This window comes from Lactuca sativa, chromosome 7 (assembly GCF_002870075.4).
Source record: "Lactuca sativa cultivar Salinas chromosome 7, Lsat_Salinas_v11, whole genome shotgun sequence".
In the NCBI taxonomy this organism is placed as follows: Eukaryota; Viridiplantae; Streptophyta; class Magnoliopsida; order Asterales; family Asteraceae; genus Lactuca; species Lactuca sativa.
In genome coordinates, this window is record NC_056629.2 from 207,524,647 (window position 1) to 207,541,809 (window position 17,163).

The 17,163-nt window shown below is 39.1% G+C and overlaps 1 protein-coding gene across 1 annotated transcript; it reads right to left on the reverse strand.

The window, feature by feature from the left end:
• Positions 1–14,334: 14,334 nt before the first annotated feature.
• Positions 14,335–16,474, reverse strand: LOC111898207 (indole-3-acetate O-methyltransferase 1). Its single transcript, XM_023894169.3, has 4 exons — positions 16,283–16,474; positions 15,627–16,049; positions 15,112–15,387; positions 14,335–14,826 (listed from the first exon to the last, which is right to left on the reverse strand). The coding sequence occupies exons 1-4, from the start codon at positions 16,400–16,402 to the stop codon at positions 14,473–14,475; spliced, it is 1,173 nt and encodes a 390-aa protein (XP_023749937.1). The 5' UTR covers positions 16,403–16,474; the 3' UTR covers positions 14,335–14,472.
• Positions 16,475–17,163: the final 689 nt, after the last annotated feature.

Sequence of the window (17,163 nt, forward strand, 5' to 3'; positions counted from 1 at the left end):
TTATGAAAACATTTAGTTACTTTAGTAATTCATTATACTTATAATGGAAGGTTTCGTCCTATCCTACCCGTTCAGCTAACGACCCTCCACTAGTCAAGAGTGCGGTGGGTAAGAGTGGATACCCATTCAATCGCCATTTTATAGGCAATTTCCTTAAACACCCCTTATAGACTAGCTTTGTGAATGAGGCCTACTAACGGTAAGACTGACTTTTACTCATACATATATATACTGTTAGACTTTTAATGTTATATATATTATAGGGTGTATTTTAACACTTTTAAAATACTATGTGGTCTAATTTAACAATTATACTTTTAATTCAATTAAATTGTAAACCTAAACTTTTATGGATTTATTAAATCTCTTTTAATTATACACCTTAATTAATTAATAAAACCATAAGGGTGTGATTTGAACTTTTTCAAAACTATACTAGAGTTTTAGAATTTAACATTCCTAATTAAACTTTTAATACTCTTTTAAATTCCAAAACTTGAGGGCAAGTTTTGAAAAATTTCAACACATTAGGGTTTAGAATTTAAATATACATCAAAATTAAACTATTTAATCAAAATTTAAATTCCAAAACTTGAGGGCAAGTTTTGAAACCTTTTTCAAAACATTAGGGTTTTAACTATTTAAATTTCAAAACAACAAAACTTTTGGGTTCAAATTTAAAATATAAAACCTAAAGGGATTAATTTGAAACTATTCCAAACTTTGTCAAGAATATTCTAGATCACATAATTCAAATAAGGCAATTAACTATAATTGGTGGTTATCTAATTAGATCTAGTTCAAATTCTTGCAAGATAATGATGAAATAATTTACATAACTTAACATATATCAAATAAGGTAACAATTATCTAATTAGATGACCAAAATCTTTTATTTTGACAAGGATAATCATAAGGGATTAACAAAATTCGAATTTTATTATGTTTAAACAATTATGGCAATTATCCTAAGTCATAACAGGTAAAAATCCCGAAAATCCGCCTGTCTGACGAGTTGACTCGTCGAGTCAGCCTTGGACTCGTCGAGTCTGCATGGACTCGGCGAGTTCAGCCATGGACTCGGCGAGTCCAGCCTCCAGAATCCAAAAAATCGAATTTTCCAGTTATATCAAGCATCAATACAATAGAAACCAATCTAGTCTCTGATACCACTGATGGGTTTTGGTCATAAGACATCCTATGTGCTCATACAAACCCTAATGCTTGGATCTAGGTTTCTCTATTGTACATGCTTTGAATCCAATACTATAAACCCTAATTCTAGCATATGGAAATCAATATTAACATATAATTAGGTTTAAGATATTACCTTGATTGTTATGTAGCAATAACAATCCCAATTCCTCCTTTGAATTGACTTTGGAAGGCTTAGAGTCACAAGTGTCACTCCTCTAATGGTTCACAAACCCCATAAGCAAGAGGATGAAGAGGAGAGAGGATGGAGGCTGCCCAAAACGTGTGAAAACCCTAGAAGAGAAGTTCCCCACGTTTTTGAGCCTTAAGGGTTCTATATATAGTGAGGCTATTAGGGTTATCTAATAAGGAAACCCTAATTTGGTTGCTTAAGCCCTAAGCAACCCATAGACTCCTTTAATCAAGCCCATGGACGAAATTCTTATGGGTTTCCCCATAGAATTCGTCCACCTCTTGATTCAAGGCAATCCATGGCCCAAATTGCAATTATCCTATAATTACAATTCCAGTCCCTTAAGTTTAATTAAACTCTTTTAGTCACAAAACTAATTACCAATTAATTATTGACTATTATTAATTAAACAATATGATTTCTCCTTTAATATATTATTCCCATAATATATTAATAAATCATATTTAATCCTTTCTCTCCATAATTCATCCTATCAAGTTGCTTTGGTGAAGGCAACCCAAAAGGACCATGCACCATCGGGTCAAGTACATACCAAAATAGTTATGGACTTAGACACTAATCCAACAAAAACAACAGCCCCCAACTCCAAATCATGTGTCAGGTAGTTCGCCTTGTGAGGCTTCAGCTACCTCAACGCATAGGCAATGACATGCCCTCTCTGCATCAATATTGTGCCCAAACCTGCGATGGATGCATCGCAGTACACAACAAAATCCTCCATGCCCTCTGGCAGGGCTAAGATTGGCGCCTCGCACAATCTCTGTCTCAGTTTCTCGAATGTGGCCTACTGATTAGGCCCCCAACGGAAGACCACGACTTTCCTTGTTACCCTGGTCAGGGGTAATGCTATCTTGGAGAGATCCTAGATGAATCTCCGATAGTAGCCTGCTAATCCCAGGAAACTCCAAATCTCGGATGGAGACTTCGGAATCTCCCATCTGATCACGGCCTCCACCTTGGCCGGGTCTACTGAAATCCCGTTCTGGTTGACAAGGTGCCCAACAAACTGCACCTCGCACAACCAAAACTCACATTTGGAGAAATTGGCGTACAAGCTCTCCCTCCTCAAGGTCTCCAAAACCTTTCTTAGATGCTCCTCGTGATCCTCCTGCATCTTGGAATAAACCAAGATGTCACCAATGAAAACTATCACAGACCGATCCAACATCGGTCTGCACACGCGGTTCATGAGGTCCATGAACGTGGCAGGAGCATTGGTAAGCCCAAACGGCATCACCACGAACTCATAATGGCCATAACGCGTACGAAACGCGGTCTTCTGCACATCCTCCTCTCTGACCCTCATCTGATGATAGCCTGAACACAAATCGATCTTGGAGAACCAAGATGCTCCCTGCAACTGATCAAAGAGGTCATCAATCCTCGGTAGTGGGTAATGGTTCTTCACTGTTACCTTATTTAGCTCCCGATAATCAATACACATCCGATGCGACCCGTCCTTCTTCTTTACAAACAGGATCGGGGCTTCCCAGGGTGAACTGCTCGGTCGAATGAATCCCTTGTCTAACAGCTCCTGTAGCTGTGTAGACAACTCCTACATCTCAGGAGGAGCCAACCGATATGGTGCCTTGGCTATCGGAGCCGCACCCGGAACTAGGTCAATCCTGAACTCCACCTGTCGCTCCGGAGGTATCCCAGGCAGCTCCTCGGGGAATACATCTGCGAACTCTCGTACTACGGGCACATCGCCCACAGTTGCCCTACCCGCCTCCCGGGTATCCATAGCATACGCGACATAACATGCGCAACCCTGCTGACGTAACGCCTAGCTCTCGCTGTTGAACACAAAACTGGTCCTTGCTGTGGTCTCTTACCCTGAATTACTAACTCTCCCCCACTTGGGGTCCTGATTCGCACCAGCTGCTGAGCGCAATCTATCACTGCCCCATTGGGGCTGAGCCAATCCATGCCTATAATCACCTTTTTTCAATGCAATGGAATGGGAACCAAATCCACCAAGTAGCGCTCCTCAAACAATCTCAAAACACAATCTCGGAAAACCTCAGATGCTCGCACCGACCGATCGTCCGCAATCTCCACCTCTAAAGGGAAATCCAACATGCCCGAAGACTCAGAAAACTTCTTGCTAAGCGCAAGGGAAACAAACGATCGGGTGACACCCGAGTCAAACAACACCTGAACTGGGATACCGTTCACATGGAACGATCCTAAACGTATATACACAGAGTACATATCAATAACATAAAGATCATATAAATAAGTCAGAGGGAAAGAATCATACCCGTCACCACATCAGGTGCGGCGCGTGCCTCCTCGGTAGTCAGCTGAAATGCCCGAATCCTCACCACTGGAGCCTCTGTCTTGCCCTGCCTGCCATCAATGATACGCAGGGTCGTTGGAGCTGGCGCCTTTACTGGCGTTGATGTTGTCAACTGGGGGCAATTGGCCTTCTTGTAGCCCTTCTGGTTGCAGTGTAAACACAGCAACTCATACGTCTTTATCACAGGTGCAGGGGCGGTACAATCCCTGCTGAAGTTCCCGGACTTTCCGCACTTATAGCAGCCTGACGACCCCAACTTGCACGCTCCCTCATGCGTCTTGCCACATTTCCTGCAGCGGCCCCGCCCCTGTTGGCCTTTAGGCCCCGCATCCGATCCCTTGGGCTTCTTCCTTGAAGCCCCCATAACATGCCCCTCTTCCGCATTCCTCTTCCGGATGTGCTCCAAATCTATATCCCGCTCCCTCGCCCTGGCAATTATAGAATCCAAAGTAGGGCAAGCTGAAAAACTGACATGCTCCCGAATGTCGGCTCGCAGCATGTCGTGGTAGCGGGTCCTCCTCATGTCCTCATCACCCGCATACTGGGGCACCAGTAATGCCCTCTCCCGGAACTTGGCGGTGATCTGCACCACAGTCTCCGTGGTCTGCCTCATATCCAAGAATTCCCTAGCTAACTGTTGGAGCTCCACTGCAGGTGCGAACTCCCCTCTGAACCGTGTCACAATGTCTAACCATGTCATAGCCTCAACAGTCGAGGCTCCCAGAGAGTCACCAACCGACTCCCACCAATCCCTAGCTCGGTCCCTCAGACATCCTGCTGCATATCGTACCTTCGGCCCCTCGGGGTAGAAGCTGGTCAGCTGTGCAGACTCAATGTCTGCAATCCATCGTCTGGCAGCAATGGGGTCCTTTGCCCCATGGAAATCTGGCGCACCACTTCCCCTAAAGTCCTTAAAGGACAGTATGCAAGATCCTGACTGGCCAGATGCCATGTCACTCCTGAACGCCCTGAGGCGGTCCTCCATCAACTAAACTATCCCTTCCTTGATCGACCCGAAAATGATGAGGGTCGACTCAAGGATGCCTCTGGTGATCTCTGACAAGATGAACTCGCGTAGCCTCTCATCCACTGGTTCGGAACCTGAACCCGAACCCGATCTGTAACAGCCCGAAATTCAGGTTCAACTATTTAACCCTTCATCTTTTCTAAGTTGTCATTTTGGGCCCTTTGTGATTGAGTGTTAAGCTTGTGAGTACACTGGGCGTACAAGGAGTACGATGCGCGTACTAGCACGCTTATTCTATAAGAGGTTCCATTCGGGTACGCTGTTCGTACCTAGGGTTACGCCGGGCGTAACCGGCCCAGACTCCAAACCCTAATCTGACTTGAGGGCTATAAAAGGAATAAGATGGTCTTGTCCCTCAGCCACCATCTTTCAGAAAGAAACCCTAAGAGATCTTTTCCCTTCGTTTTTAGCTTGGGTGTGAGTGTTCTAAGCTTTAAAGTGCCTTTTTAAGGTGGAAAGAGAGAAGAGGAGACCATTTTGGAGGCTAGAAGTTGGTGGTCAAGTGTGGATCTGAGGACTATAAAGGTTGGAGCTTCTTCCTGAGGTAAAAAGTTCAGATCTTGGCTTGTAGTTTTTATGGTGTGCTTCTTGGACCAATTTCTAGGGTTTTTAGTGCCAAGATGGAGACTTTTTGAGCAAATAGTCTCTATTGGCCTAGATCTATCATATTCCAGAGCTATATGAGTTGTATGTTCATAAAAATGCAATCTTGGACGTGAATGTTGAGCCATGCATGAGATCTAGACTCTTGGAGGTGAAAGGAAAGGTGTTAGAAGGTGTGGGGAGCCTTTATAGCATGCAAAGGCTTAAAGGTTTTCGACTTTATGGATTAAGAAGTGTTAAAATGGCCAGATCTGGAATATGGGGTTAGGTCTTAATCGTTTAAGACATTATAATAAGGAAGTGAGAAACTGGGATGTACGCTGGGCGTAATCCCAGTACGCGCCGCGTAATGGGTCGTGTTCCCCGTTTCTGGAATGCAAGGGTATGCCCCGTGTACAGGAGCCGGTATGCCCCGCGTACTGCTTGCTGTTGACTTTTGTTGACTTTTAGGGTTTTGGTCAACAAGTGGACTTTCGAGTCGGGGAGGGGTAAAATGGTTTTTTACCCTTCTGTGGGAAAGTGAAAAAGGACGTAGCATAGCCTTGGAAGCCGATATTAATTAGAATGATTATTTGTTGAATTTAGGCGGTGCCAGGTCGTTGTTTCGAGATTTCCGAGATATCGAGCATGTGAGATTTTAGACATCATACGAGGTGAGTCTTCTCACTATAATGTACCAGAAAGGTACCTATGTGTGACCAGAAGGTCCTGTATGCTATGAGATGCATGTCTTGTATGATATGTGTTGTATGTTCTGTATGCGTTATGTATGTGATATGTATGTTATGTATGATATGGGCCGGAAGGCATTATGACGTGGACCGGAAGGTCAGGGAGTCATGGACCGGAAGGTCGATACGAGTAGGACCAGAAGGTCTACTGGGACTGGGACGGAAGTCCCCTGAGACACATGGACCGAAAGGTCGTGTTGAGCATGGCCTGGAAAGGCGTATATGTGTAAGGGTGTTTTGGGGAACTCACTAAGTATGTATGCTTACAGTTGTTGTGTTATGTGTTTCAGGTACTAGCAAGGACCGTGGAAAGGCGTCGGCGTGACTCGTACACACTAGAGAGAGGATTTGATTTTTTTGTGATCTTGGGAAACAATATGCTTTGATAACCAATGTTGGGTATTTTATAAAATATTTATGTGAAAATGGTTGTGACAAAAATTAAATTTTTTGCTTTGAAATTTACGTTGTTACACGATCCCTCTCCTGAACTACCAACTGCTAGCCTCGGACGTAGTACCACCATTCTGCAATACATAACAACAACTGTGAGTGGTACTAATACACCTTAGAGGGATCACCTCCACTACAAGTTCCCTGGTCTTGTCTCAACCTTTCTTAATCCAGGTACGGATCCTCTGCTTTCAGTAGTACGGGCCCATACTACCTTCCACATCTATCCGTACCTTCCTCAAGGTCTGCCTTGACTCCACCAAGTCACTCGTACTACTACTGATCTCTACTACTCTCATCCTAGGCTTGCCGTAGGGAAATCTTTGACTCCACCCAATCTAATCCTCAGCTACTGAAGGTCTCCTTGTAATGCCAATTAGCCATCACATGAATACCATCACATGCGACGAGGCTCAGATAATCCTTCGAGTAAAAGACTCGTCCCTATAACAGCTAGACTCAAACGAGAGCTGGCAATAGGGCCAAATCCAGCACTCTGAGATTATTCAACCATGATCACATGTGGCATGATGTATTCACCTAATGGCTAACTCCCATCACTCTGAGTCCTACAAAGCACGAAGCAAGCAGCATTCGGATACATGAAACTACTCAAGCATATCTATCCTCATAACGAGAAACTGTACTAGCATAGGCATAACCTAAACGGGCCATCCCATTGCTGTCTACTCAATACTAGCATGCAATTTTAATACACTGAAGCACATAAAGCAGGCACATAAGGCATCACTCCTAGATCCTTAGTCCTATTCTAGCATGATGTTCTACTGAAACTGATAAACGTAACATAAGCTTGTATGGGTACTTTGGGAAATCCTTACTTGAGCTCGGCCGGTCGTGCACATCGCACACTTTGTTCCTTCTTAAATCTATTTACTTAGCCTTTTAGAAAACATTTTCTTCTTTAAAATCTTTTAATCCCTCAATTTGAGTTCAGACACCCCCGAAGGTGTGTCCGAATCCCTCAAACCAGGGCTCTGATACCAACTTGTAACATCCCCAAAATACGGGCCAAAAATTTCATTTTTCAAACAATATTTAGTAAAATCATTTGCAAATAAACATAGTCTGATCAAACCATTTCATAAACATTTACTAAGTCTGAAAACCAAAACAGATGATCCATTAAAATGTCAGAGTATAAATCCCAGAACAATCCCATGAATGCGAAAACAGTGTGTGTGTATGAAGTGCCGCTACCGCGCTAGCTCCTTCCCCTTCGACGAAGAGGTACCTGAAACCAAAACTGAAAACCGTAAGTGCAAAGATTAGTGAGTTTCCCCCACTGTACCACATATCATTTAACCACATAACATACATATATAGTCAAGCATATCTGGGTGCCCGACCTACCCCTTCGGTCCTCTCGACCGGCTACAGACTAGCATATCTGGGTGTTGGCCTCCCTTTCGGTCCTCTCGATCGGATACTGACTAGCATATCTGGGTGCTGGCCTCCCCTTCGGTCCTTTCGACCGGATACTGGGGACTATTTCACCCCCTACTACTACCGCATAACACATATCAGATAATCTACCTAGCATGGCTGGGCATGACCGCCCCTTCGGCACTATCGACCGGTAATCTGGGGACTATCCCCCCTACTGCCACTAGCACATAGCATCATATCATACTAGCACATAACATAGCACAGGTAGTAGCAAACCTAGATGAATATCACGGAGACAATCATCTAACATTCAACTTTTACTGGTGGGCCGACATTGTGGCCGTAGACCCACCGCTACTGGAAGGTAACTCAACTCGTAGTTGTTGCTGATCTGCGCGGGAACTCTCCAACTGCTGCTATTGCTCCGGAAATCCTCCGGCTATAAATCCCACAAAACACACTATCAGAGTCTAATATCTACTCTTTGGGTAAAATGACCGTTTTACCCCTGATCAAGTCAAGTCAAAGTCAAAGTCAACTTTCGGTTGACTCGACTCGCCGAGTTGGGCCTCCAACTCGTCGAGTCCCTAATCAATCAATTGCCCTTACTCTTGTCCCTACTCGTCGAGTTTGGCATTGACTCGACGAGTTCACCTCTATTCACATATCCAATGATTCTTCATCTGACTCGCCGAGTTGTATGAACAATTCCTCGAGTTTATCTTCATCAGATGAACACTCAGGTCTGGACTCGCCGAGTTGTATGAACAACTCGTCGAGTCTGCTCTTGAGGCAAGAAGGTTGCCTTGGACTCGCCGAGTCAGGGCATTGACTCGTCGAGTCCCTCCATTACTGAGTCTGACTTCCGATTCACTAAGTCCACCAATAACCCAATGATCCCCACTCGGTATAACTCAAAAGGGGAAAAAAATCGGGGACTCGCGACTCACCTCGACGAGTATGAAGAACGACTCGCTGAGTCGTATGCATGCAATCACTATTAACTTGATTCTGCTTGAATCCAGTTCATTCCATTCATAGATCTAGGTTCTTAGGGCTTGATTAACACTTAAAGTTTCCAACTTTACGTGTATATATGCATCGATGAAGGTTCGAAGGCTCAAAATGCACTAAAAGAGTAGATCTAGGGCTTTTCATGCAATATGGCTCCATAAAGATATTAGATCTGAGCTCCTGGAGCTCAATCATGCCTAGATCTGAAGTCCCTTAACATAATAAGATTATTACTCAAAGATCAAGACTAGAAGAGGCCTCAAAATGACTATCTTAAGCTCTTAATGATATAATAATGAAGAAACAGAAAGGGTTTCGAGTTATACCTTACTAAACTCTAAAATGGATTCAAAGCCCTTGCTCTTCTCCTTCTTCTTTGGTCCTAACTTCCTCTTCTTCTACAAAACTTCAAGGAATTCACACAAAAGCACTTAAATTACCAAGGGAAAGGTTAGGGTTTCGTGAGGGACGTTCTGGTGGTGAATGGGGGCCGACATGAGGCACAATAGGATGCTTAAATAGGGTGCAAACCCTTGAAATTAGAGTTTCATTCAGACAGCGGGGACTCGCCGAGTCGCCAACTTAAACGTTCTCAAAAACCCGGCTCTACTCGGCGAGTCGGACCTACAACTCGCCGAGTTCAAGGCAAAAATACAAAATAGTTAGATGAAATTACATACCAAGAACCAGGTGCTACATACCATGTATCTCAAACATCATAATAAAATCCAGTGCATAAAACATGTGCTAAAATATCATAGTAAAAATCCCAGGCTAATGATGGTGGAGTGTGCCATGCGATCATCCCGAGCTCTTCCCCTTGCTACCGGAAGTACCTGAAATCAAAACTAAAACTGTAAGCATGAAGCTTAGTGAGTCTCCCCAAACCACCACATATCATACACAAAGCATAACATACATAATATAACTCTGGGACTACTCCCACTGCATCGGGACGAATCCCGGCATCGGACTCCTACCCGGCATCGGGCTCACCCCGGTATCCGACCACATCGGGCATCGGGCTCGCCCCGGCACATACATAACATATCGCATATCATAAACACATAACATAATCACATAACTTGCATCGGGCTTACCCCGACATCAGACCGAAGTCCGGAACATAACACATAACATATGACATAACTACATCTATTGCATCGGGTTTACCCCGGAACACATAACACATAACACATAATCATGCATGAATCACAAAGACATCAAACATTTATAACTACTGCTCAGGACCACCCCCGACATCGCACCGAAGTCCGGAAGTATATATCTACATCGGGCTAACCCCGACATACTCTACTACTTAAACGGGCCGGCATTGGTGCCTTAGACCTGTTTTTACTGGAGGAAAACTCCCACGTCTCCTGGGCTGACTCTATACAATAATACATAGTGAGAACACTGAGGATACTACTAAAGGTAAATGGACCAAATTACCCCTGCTCTAACTTTGGGCTCCCTCCAAGGCCCAAATCAAACTAATCCTCCTAAGTCCACCAATGGCCCACTAAAGACCCACTAATGGCCCAATTTTCTAAATTGGGCCTAAATCCTCATATGGGCCCTACATAAGCCCAAAGATGCCTTTGGTACAAAATCTGACTTCTGATGGACTTAATGAGGCCCAATAGCTGACAAGTCCAACAATTGGCCCAATCTGAGGCCCAAAATGCAAACGCCCAATTCTGATGAGTACTCGAGGCGTACTCATCTGTACGCAGCGCGTACCTGTTGCATGGCTTGTATGCTGCGCGTACTAGCTGGTACGCCCAACGTACTCCCCTGTTAAGCTCCTTTCCACATTAAGCACTTAATACTCAGTCCCTGAAGCTACAACTGCAGATCCAAGTCCGTTTCATCATTCTAATCCATAAAGTCGATCACTTGGTGGCTTGCAACCCACCAAATGAGCCCAAACATGAAGTAATGACAACTAATTCCATAGAAGTGTCTTGATCTCATGCATGGCCTCATAATGTCCTCAAAGCTTGCAACTTTACAGATAAAGGAACTCATTAAGCCTCAAGGGTGGCAACCCTAAGATCAAATTCGAAGTTTCATGATCAAGATCCAAACTTTGGACCTAAAGAGGTCCAAAACTTCCAAAACCTTAGATCTAAACTTTGAGGAAGAAAGTTAAGAGCTTTATACCTCCTCTAGATGCCAAAAGATGAGTTTAATCCAGATCTTTGAGCTCAAGGCACTCAAAGGCTTCTCCTCCAACCTCTCATTTTCTTCTACAAAGCTTTCCTTCACCAAAATTAGCTCACAAAGGTCAAACACACACAACAATGGAGTATGGGGCGCAATAAGGGTTTTATGAGGGTGAGGGGACTAGTAAGAAGCCAGGGGTATGGCTATAATGGGGTATTTATATGACTTAAACCCTAAAATTTAGGGTTTGCTATCTGCTCACGTATGTTGCGCGTACGCCTGGTATGTTGCGTATACGTGTGCGCGTCCCCCAAATCCGATGCAGAACACTACGCCCCGCATACACCCAGGCTACACCCAACGTACGTCTTATGGGCTGCCCAAATCATTGGCCCAAATGCTTAAGTCCAATCCAATAGTCCTTTTTATCTATACTTGGCCCAACCATAAATTAAGAAGAATTAATTAATAAATACCTCGAAAGTCGATCGTTACAGATAATTGTGGGAAGACAAAGGTGTGATTGTGTACACACTTATCATCAACATTGCTATTACATATTTATTATTATACTCTGATTTTCGTATAATCTTAATTTGAACAAATGAGATTTCTTAACTTTGGGTTTTTATGAAAAATGAAGTTTTATCTCCACCAATAATGTAAATTTTTGTTGTAAAAAAATGGGACGTTATTTACGCCTCATAGAGTTTCTAATTGAGTTTATTCTAAAATTGTAATAGATTTTTTTAAAGGAAAACAACTAGATTATAGCCCGCGTTAAACGCGGGAAACGCATAAAAAACATATAATTGTTTATAGATATTGTATAATGATTATAAAAAAATATATGGTTATTGGTATTATTGAAATGTGTAGAAAATACATTGAAAACGATAAATATATATAATCATTGAAAGATCTCTTTGTAGACATAATTTTTTGTTTTATTAGTTGAACGACTTTCCTTGTCTCATATAGTTATGATATTTATACATTTATAAGCATTTTAATTAGACTTTCCTTGCATAATAATGTTATCTAATTTAAACATATATTGACAACCAATATACCGTTTTTTCTATTGCATTAAATATTGACAGCTATTTCATTTATTCAAATAAAGTTATGTAATATAATTTATAAAATGTTAAATGTTATATAAATTTAATTTTAGTATATCATCAATGGAAATTCTTTTCTAAATCATGATTGATTTATTTTAAATTAATTATAAATATAAATGCTAGCTTTTATGTTTGTTCTTATTTATTTGGTGTTTGCAAGAACTCTGTATTAGTTTTGGCGCAACTTTGAATAATTTTAGTATATCATCAATGTAATTTGACATATCTTTCAATTATATGAAATATCAAATAATGACATTTCATTACTATTGTGATAATTTAGTTTATATATTGTATTTTCACTAATCTTAACGGTCTTATTTTTTCTAATAACCATAACGCTTTTACTAAATGTACTTTTTACAAATCTCCTAACATCTTATAATTTTTATCTCACTTTATAATTTTTCATAACTATGTTATTTTGAAGATTGACTGCTTTAATAGTGTTTTTTTCAGTCTATTCAATTTTATATTTCATTGTACAACATCATCGTTTGTATATATTCTGAAATTTCACTTTAAAAATGTTTAATGTTTACACCTTGATATTAATTTTTTTTAATAAACACATCTAATAATTATGGAATATATATCTCATTTTAATTAACATTCACTTCCTTTATTATATCAAATTCTTCGTTAAACGGATATACTTTTGGAAAATAATAATTATAATAGGGCAGCATTATCTAAGATGTAAATGTTTGATATACTTTTGGAGAAAAAAAATTAGGATCATTAAAAAAAATTATATAAAGAAAATACAAATTTAAATTTGTTGAAATTATGGATGAAATTATTGGCGAAAATTTATTTTGGAGAGAGTTGTCTTTTGTAAGGTATAATAATATTATAAAATTTGAAATATCTATATTTGTTGTGTAAATTAATAAATTTTATTGTTACTATATAAAGATAAAAAAAGTAGGTTGATATGATATACAAAAACATAATAATTTCAATGATATTTTTAAAATCATGCTAAAATTAACCAGATTCTTATGACATAAAAATTTAAAAAAAAAATCATAATCATCTCTAATATATAAAAATAACATTTTTGTAATTAATGTCAGTTCCAAGATAGTTAATTTTTGTTTTGTTAAAGGTACCTAATATCTTTTCATGTTTATTTGAAAATTTTCAAAAAAGTAGTTAACTGATATCATGTAATTTGTGACAAAGAAAATCGAAATATATTAATACATACATTTGATATAGGAACAAAAAATAATCGAAAAAAATATAAAAAGCGAAAGAAGGTACTGACCTTCTAGTGCACAAGAGCGAATGTTTATAGCAGAGAATGATGATGGAAGTTATAAGCAATATTAACGATGTTGTAGGAGAAGGTTTGAAGAAAATAAACGATTGAAAATAAATGTGAGCCGCGGATTCAATGATGAATCGTATATGTATGTGATAATTTGAATATGATTTTTCGATATTAATGATTTCCTAATAAAAAAAGATTTTATATTAATGGTTTACTAATATAAACGGATTTATATTAATGGTTGATATTAAGGCCTTGATTGAAATGAATTGTTAGTAATATGTTTTTAAAATTGACCATATTAAAATTTTCATAATTGAAAATTCAAGATGTAAAATATGGAAAACTTTTATTGGAATTAAATGCATTCCATTTCAACGAATGTAAGTTATTGATTGATGATTCGAAAGCATTTATTGGAATTAAATACATTCTATATTGGGAAGATGACATCAGCAATTTGATCTACGGGTGGAAAAAATAAGTTTGAAATACAATCAATGGTCCAGATTATTTAAGATGATGTAATAAGGTTTCTCTTTTAATAATATTTAAGATATTATTAAAACGAAAGGATGACTAAGCGAGAAGCTCGAGTCATATTAAAAAAAAAAAAAAAAAAAAAAAAAAAAAAAAAAAAAAAAAACTTTATATTAGATAGTATTAATTATTTGGATAGTTAGGATAGTATTTATGGTTGTCATAGTTTCCATATTTAGTCTTAGTAATTAATATTCTCTCAAGTACTCTATAAATACCTTTTTTGAGTACAAGAGAATGCATGGCTTGAATTACAATATCTATCATATGTAATCAAGTCAAACACATCAGTTAATTATAATTTGTTGTATAATTACATGATACGTACGCACGAGGAACAAAAAACATAACAATAAACATGAAAACTCACACTTTTCTCCTAGCTTACAAATGTGGTAGGTGTTATTTATTTAAGAGAAAGAGAGGCTACAATATGGAAAAACTGAAGGTTTTCCAGAATCTCCTCGGCTTTGTTTGTAGCCCGGTTAGCCACCCGCAAAAAGAGCTCGTCCCCAAGCTTATCTCCGATGTGAGCGTCCACCAGAACCCCACTGACACTCCTGCAGCTGTTGGCTAGAGCCCTACCCACCTCCGCCGCATCATCTGGCCGGTTGACCACCAACGGGCTCCCTCCTTGGAATACCTCCAGCTTCTTTATGCTAAACGACCCGTTCGCTTCCACCACCTCCTTGAAGTCTTGTAAGCTTGGGGCATACACCGGAATGTTGAAATCATCTCGCTTCTCACTCGTTATTAGTCCCTGCAAGCATCGTCATACAATATCCGTTAGTTAAATGATATATATATATATATATATATATATATATATATATATATATATATATATATATATATATATATATATATATATTCATGTTTTCCTGTGTGTTAAAAGCCTTAAATTATCGCGCGAATGAAAGAAATAGAGTAGGAGAGAGTAGTAGTAGTAGTTTTAATTGGTTGGTTGAGTGGGGGAGAAATGAATGATAGAGTACGGTAGCACATATATGAAAAGTGGAAATTATGAATGATACGATATGAGTACCTCTTGGACAAGATCATTCCATGCATCCTGAAAATGGGTCCCGAATAGTAAGCCTGCCCCACCCTGGTCAGTGGGATCCTCTGACGTCCGACCCAGTAGAGCAATAAACATTGACCCACCCTTTTTCATTTCTTTGGATCTCATCTTTAGAAATGCTGCAAGATCCGTCTGGAATTGTCTCCGATATGCATTTGCAGTGCTTTTATTTGCACCGTGAATAAATATCTTTCCTTTGTTGTATGTCGTCGATGATTTCTCCAGTACAATTTCTGGCACCTGTAAAATTATATATATATATATATATATATATATATATATATATATATATATATATATATATATATATATATATATATATATATATATATATATATATATATATATATATATATATATATATATATATATATATATATATATATATATAAATGAACAACCATGGTTAAATTAAAATTTCAATTAACTAACTAAAGGATGCTGGTTAAGTTATGGTATTTCACTATATATTAACGAACCTGAGAGAGCCAATGCAAGGAAAACGCCGAGTAGAAAACATCAATTGATTTTGCGGGAAACAACCGGCGGTAGAAGGAGCCAGGGACACCGGCAGCAAAGAAAGAGCGGTGGCCCGTGGAGGCAAGACACTCTTCCATGCTACCGACATCCTGGTTGGCCAGCGGCGGGAGGAGCTGGAAGAGAGTGTTGAAGTCATTGGAAGGAAGGTCGGCGAAGAAAGCAGAGAACTCGGGTAGATCCGAGTGTCCGGATGCCTCGTAACGCTTGATGATATGTTGGATGATGACGTTGACGATGAATATGGTGTTGCTTCCGCTGGAGCAACCAAGATCCGCCACCACAAAAGGTATTTCCGGCGAGTTCAGGTGAACACCGTCGAGTGTTTCCTTCAAAAGGTGTAGCATTGAGCGAGCATGCTTTGCCTGCATGCATGCACCATGACACGTCAATTCATCAATTGAATTTTAAAAAACGAAGGCGATGAGATCAAATAAATTAAGACCGATGTTCATTTGTTTTGCATTTGGAGGAATATTTATGATCGATCTTGTAAATGAATGAAGAGGGAAAGTCGTGATCCAGATTTAGAAGCTAGTTAGAACGAGTATGGAATATATAAAATAAATTAAAGCGGAAATCAGGAAAGAATGGAAACCTGGGCTTGAGAGTTGTTGGCGTAACTGGTTTCGCCTTTGCCTCCTTTCATGCTAAGAAGCCTTTCAAGCTTAATGTTTGATGAAACCACCACATTGTTTTCACCCGAGGGAGGACCCATTTCTTCTTCTTCTTCTTCTTCAACTACTGATCTCTTTACCTTCTCAAAATAACCACAACCACCTCCATATATATATGTATATGTATGTGTATATATACACAGGAAAAGGGTACTTACGGAATTTACTTACTTTCATCACTATGCTCCTAAAAAATTGATTTGGTAAAAAGTAATGTGTTATTGACCACGACCACAACCATAACTTCTTAACCATACGTTAACTTAAATTAGATTTCCAACTTTTAAGTTTGAATACAATATAGATCTTATAATTTTTAGAAAACTAATTACAAGAAATCAAAATATATATTTTATTTTATATTTATATAACTTACTTAGCAATTAATATAATATGATATTTTAAAACTATTTCTTATTTATATTTTTCTAATCGTATAGAACAGTATAAAAAAATTGATTTAAAAGTTTGATGCTATAAAAAATAAAATCAAAAATGCATTTTAAAGATATAATAAAATTATTGATTGACATCATGCCTTCTTATATAAGTATCAAGAAATTGAGGAATTCCATGGAGTACATTAAATTTTAGGGACAATACAAAAGCCTTTGAATTTTATCAAGTTCTAATTAGTATTAGGCCTAACTTAGCGGTGATGGCAAGCTTCAAACTTTTACAAGCTGTAACGAGTCACGTCGTTAGTAAGGCGTAACTTAAAATGACGATTTTGTTGATATATATATATATATATATATATATATATATATATATATATATATATATATATATATATATATAT

Bases quoted from the DNA above. Each gene is read 5' to 3' on its own strand.
- LOC111898207 (XM_023894169.3), bottom strand. From the start codon at position 16,402: ATGGGTCCTCCCTCGGGTGAAAACAATGTGGTGGTTTCATCAAACATT. The intron at 16,050-16,282 runs GTTTCCATTCTT...GCATGCATGCAG, and splicing joins CCAACAACTCTCAAGCCCAG to GCAAAGCATGCTCGCTCAAT. The intron at 14,827-15,111 runs GTACTCATATCG...CGATGCTTGCAG, and splicing joins GGAATGATCTTGTCCAAGAG to GGACTAATAACGAGTGAGAA.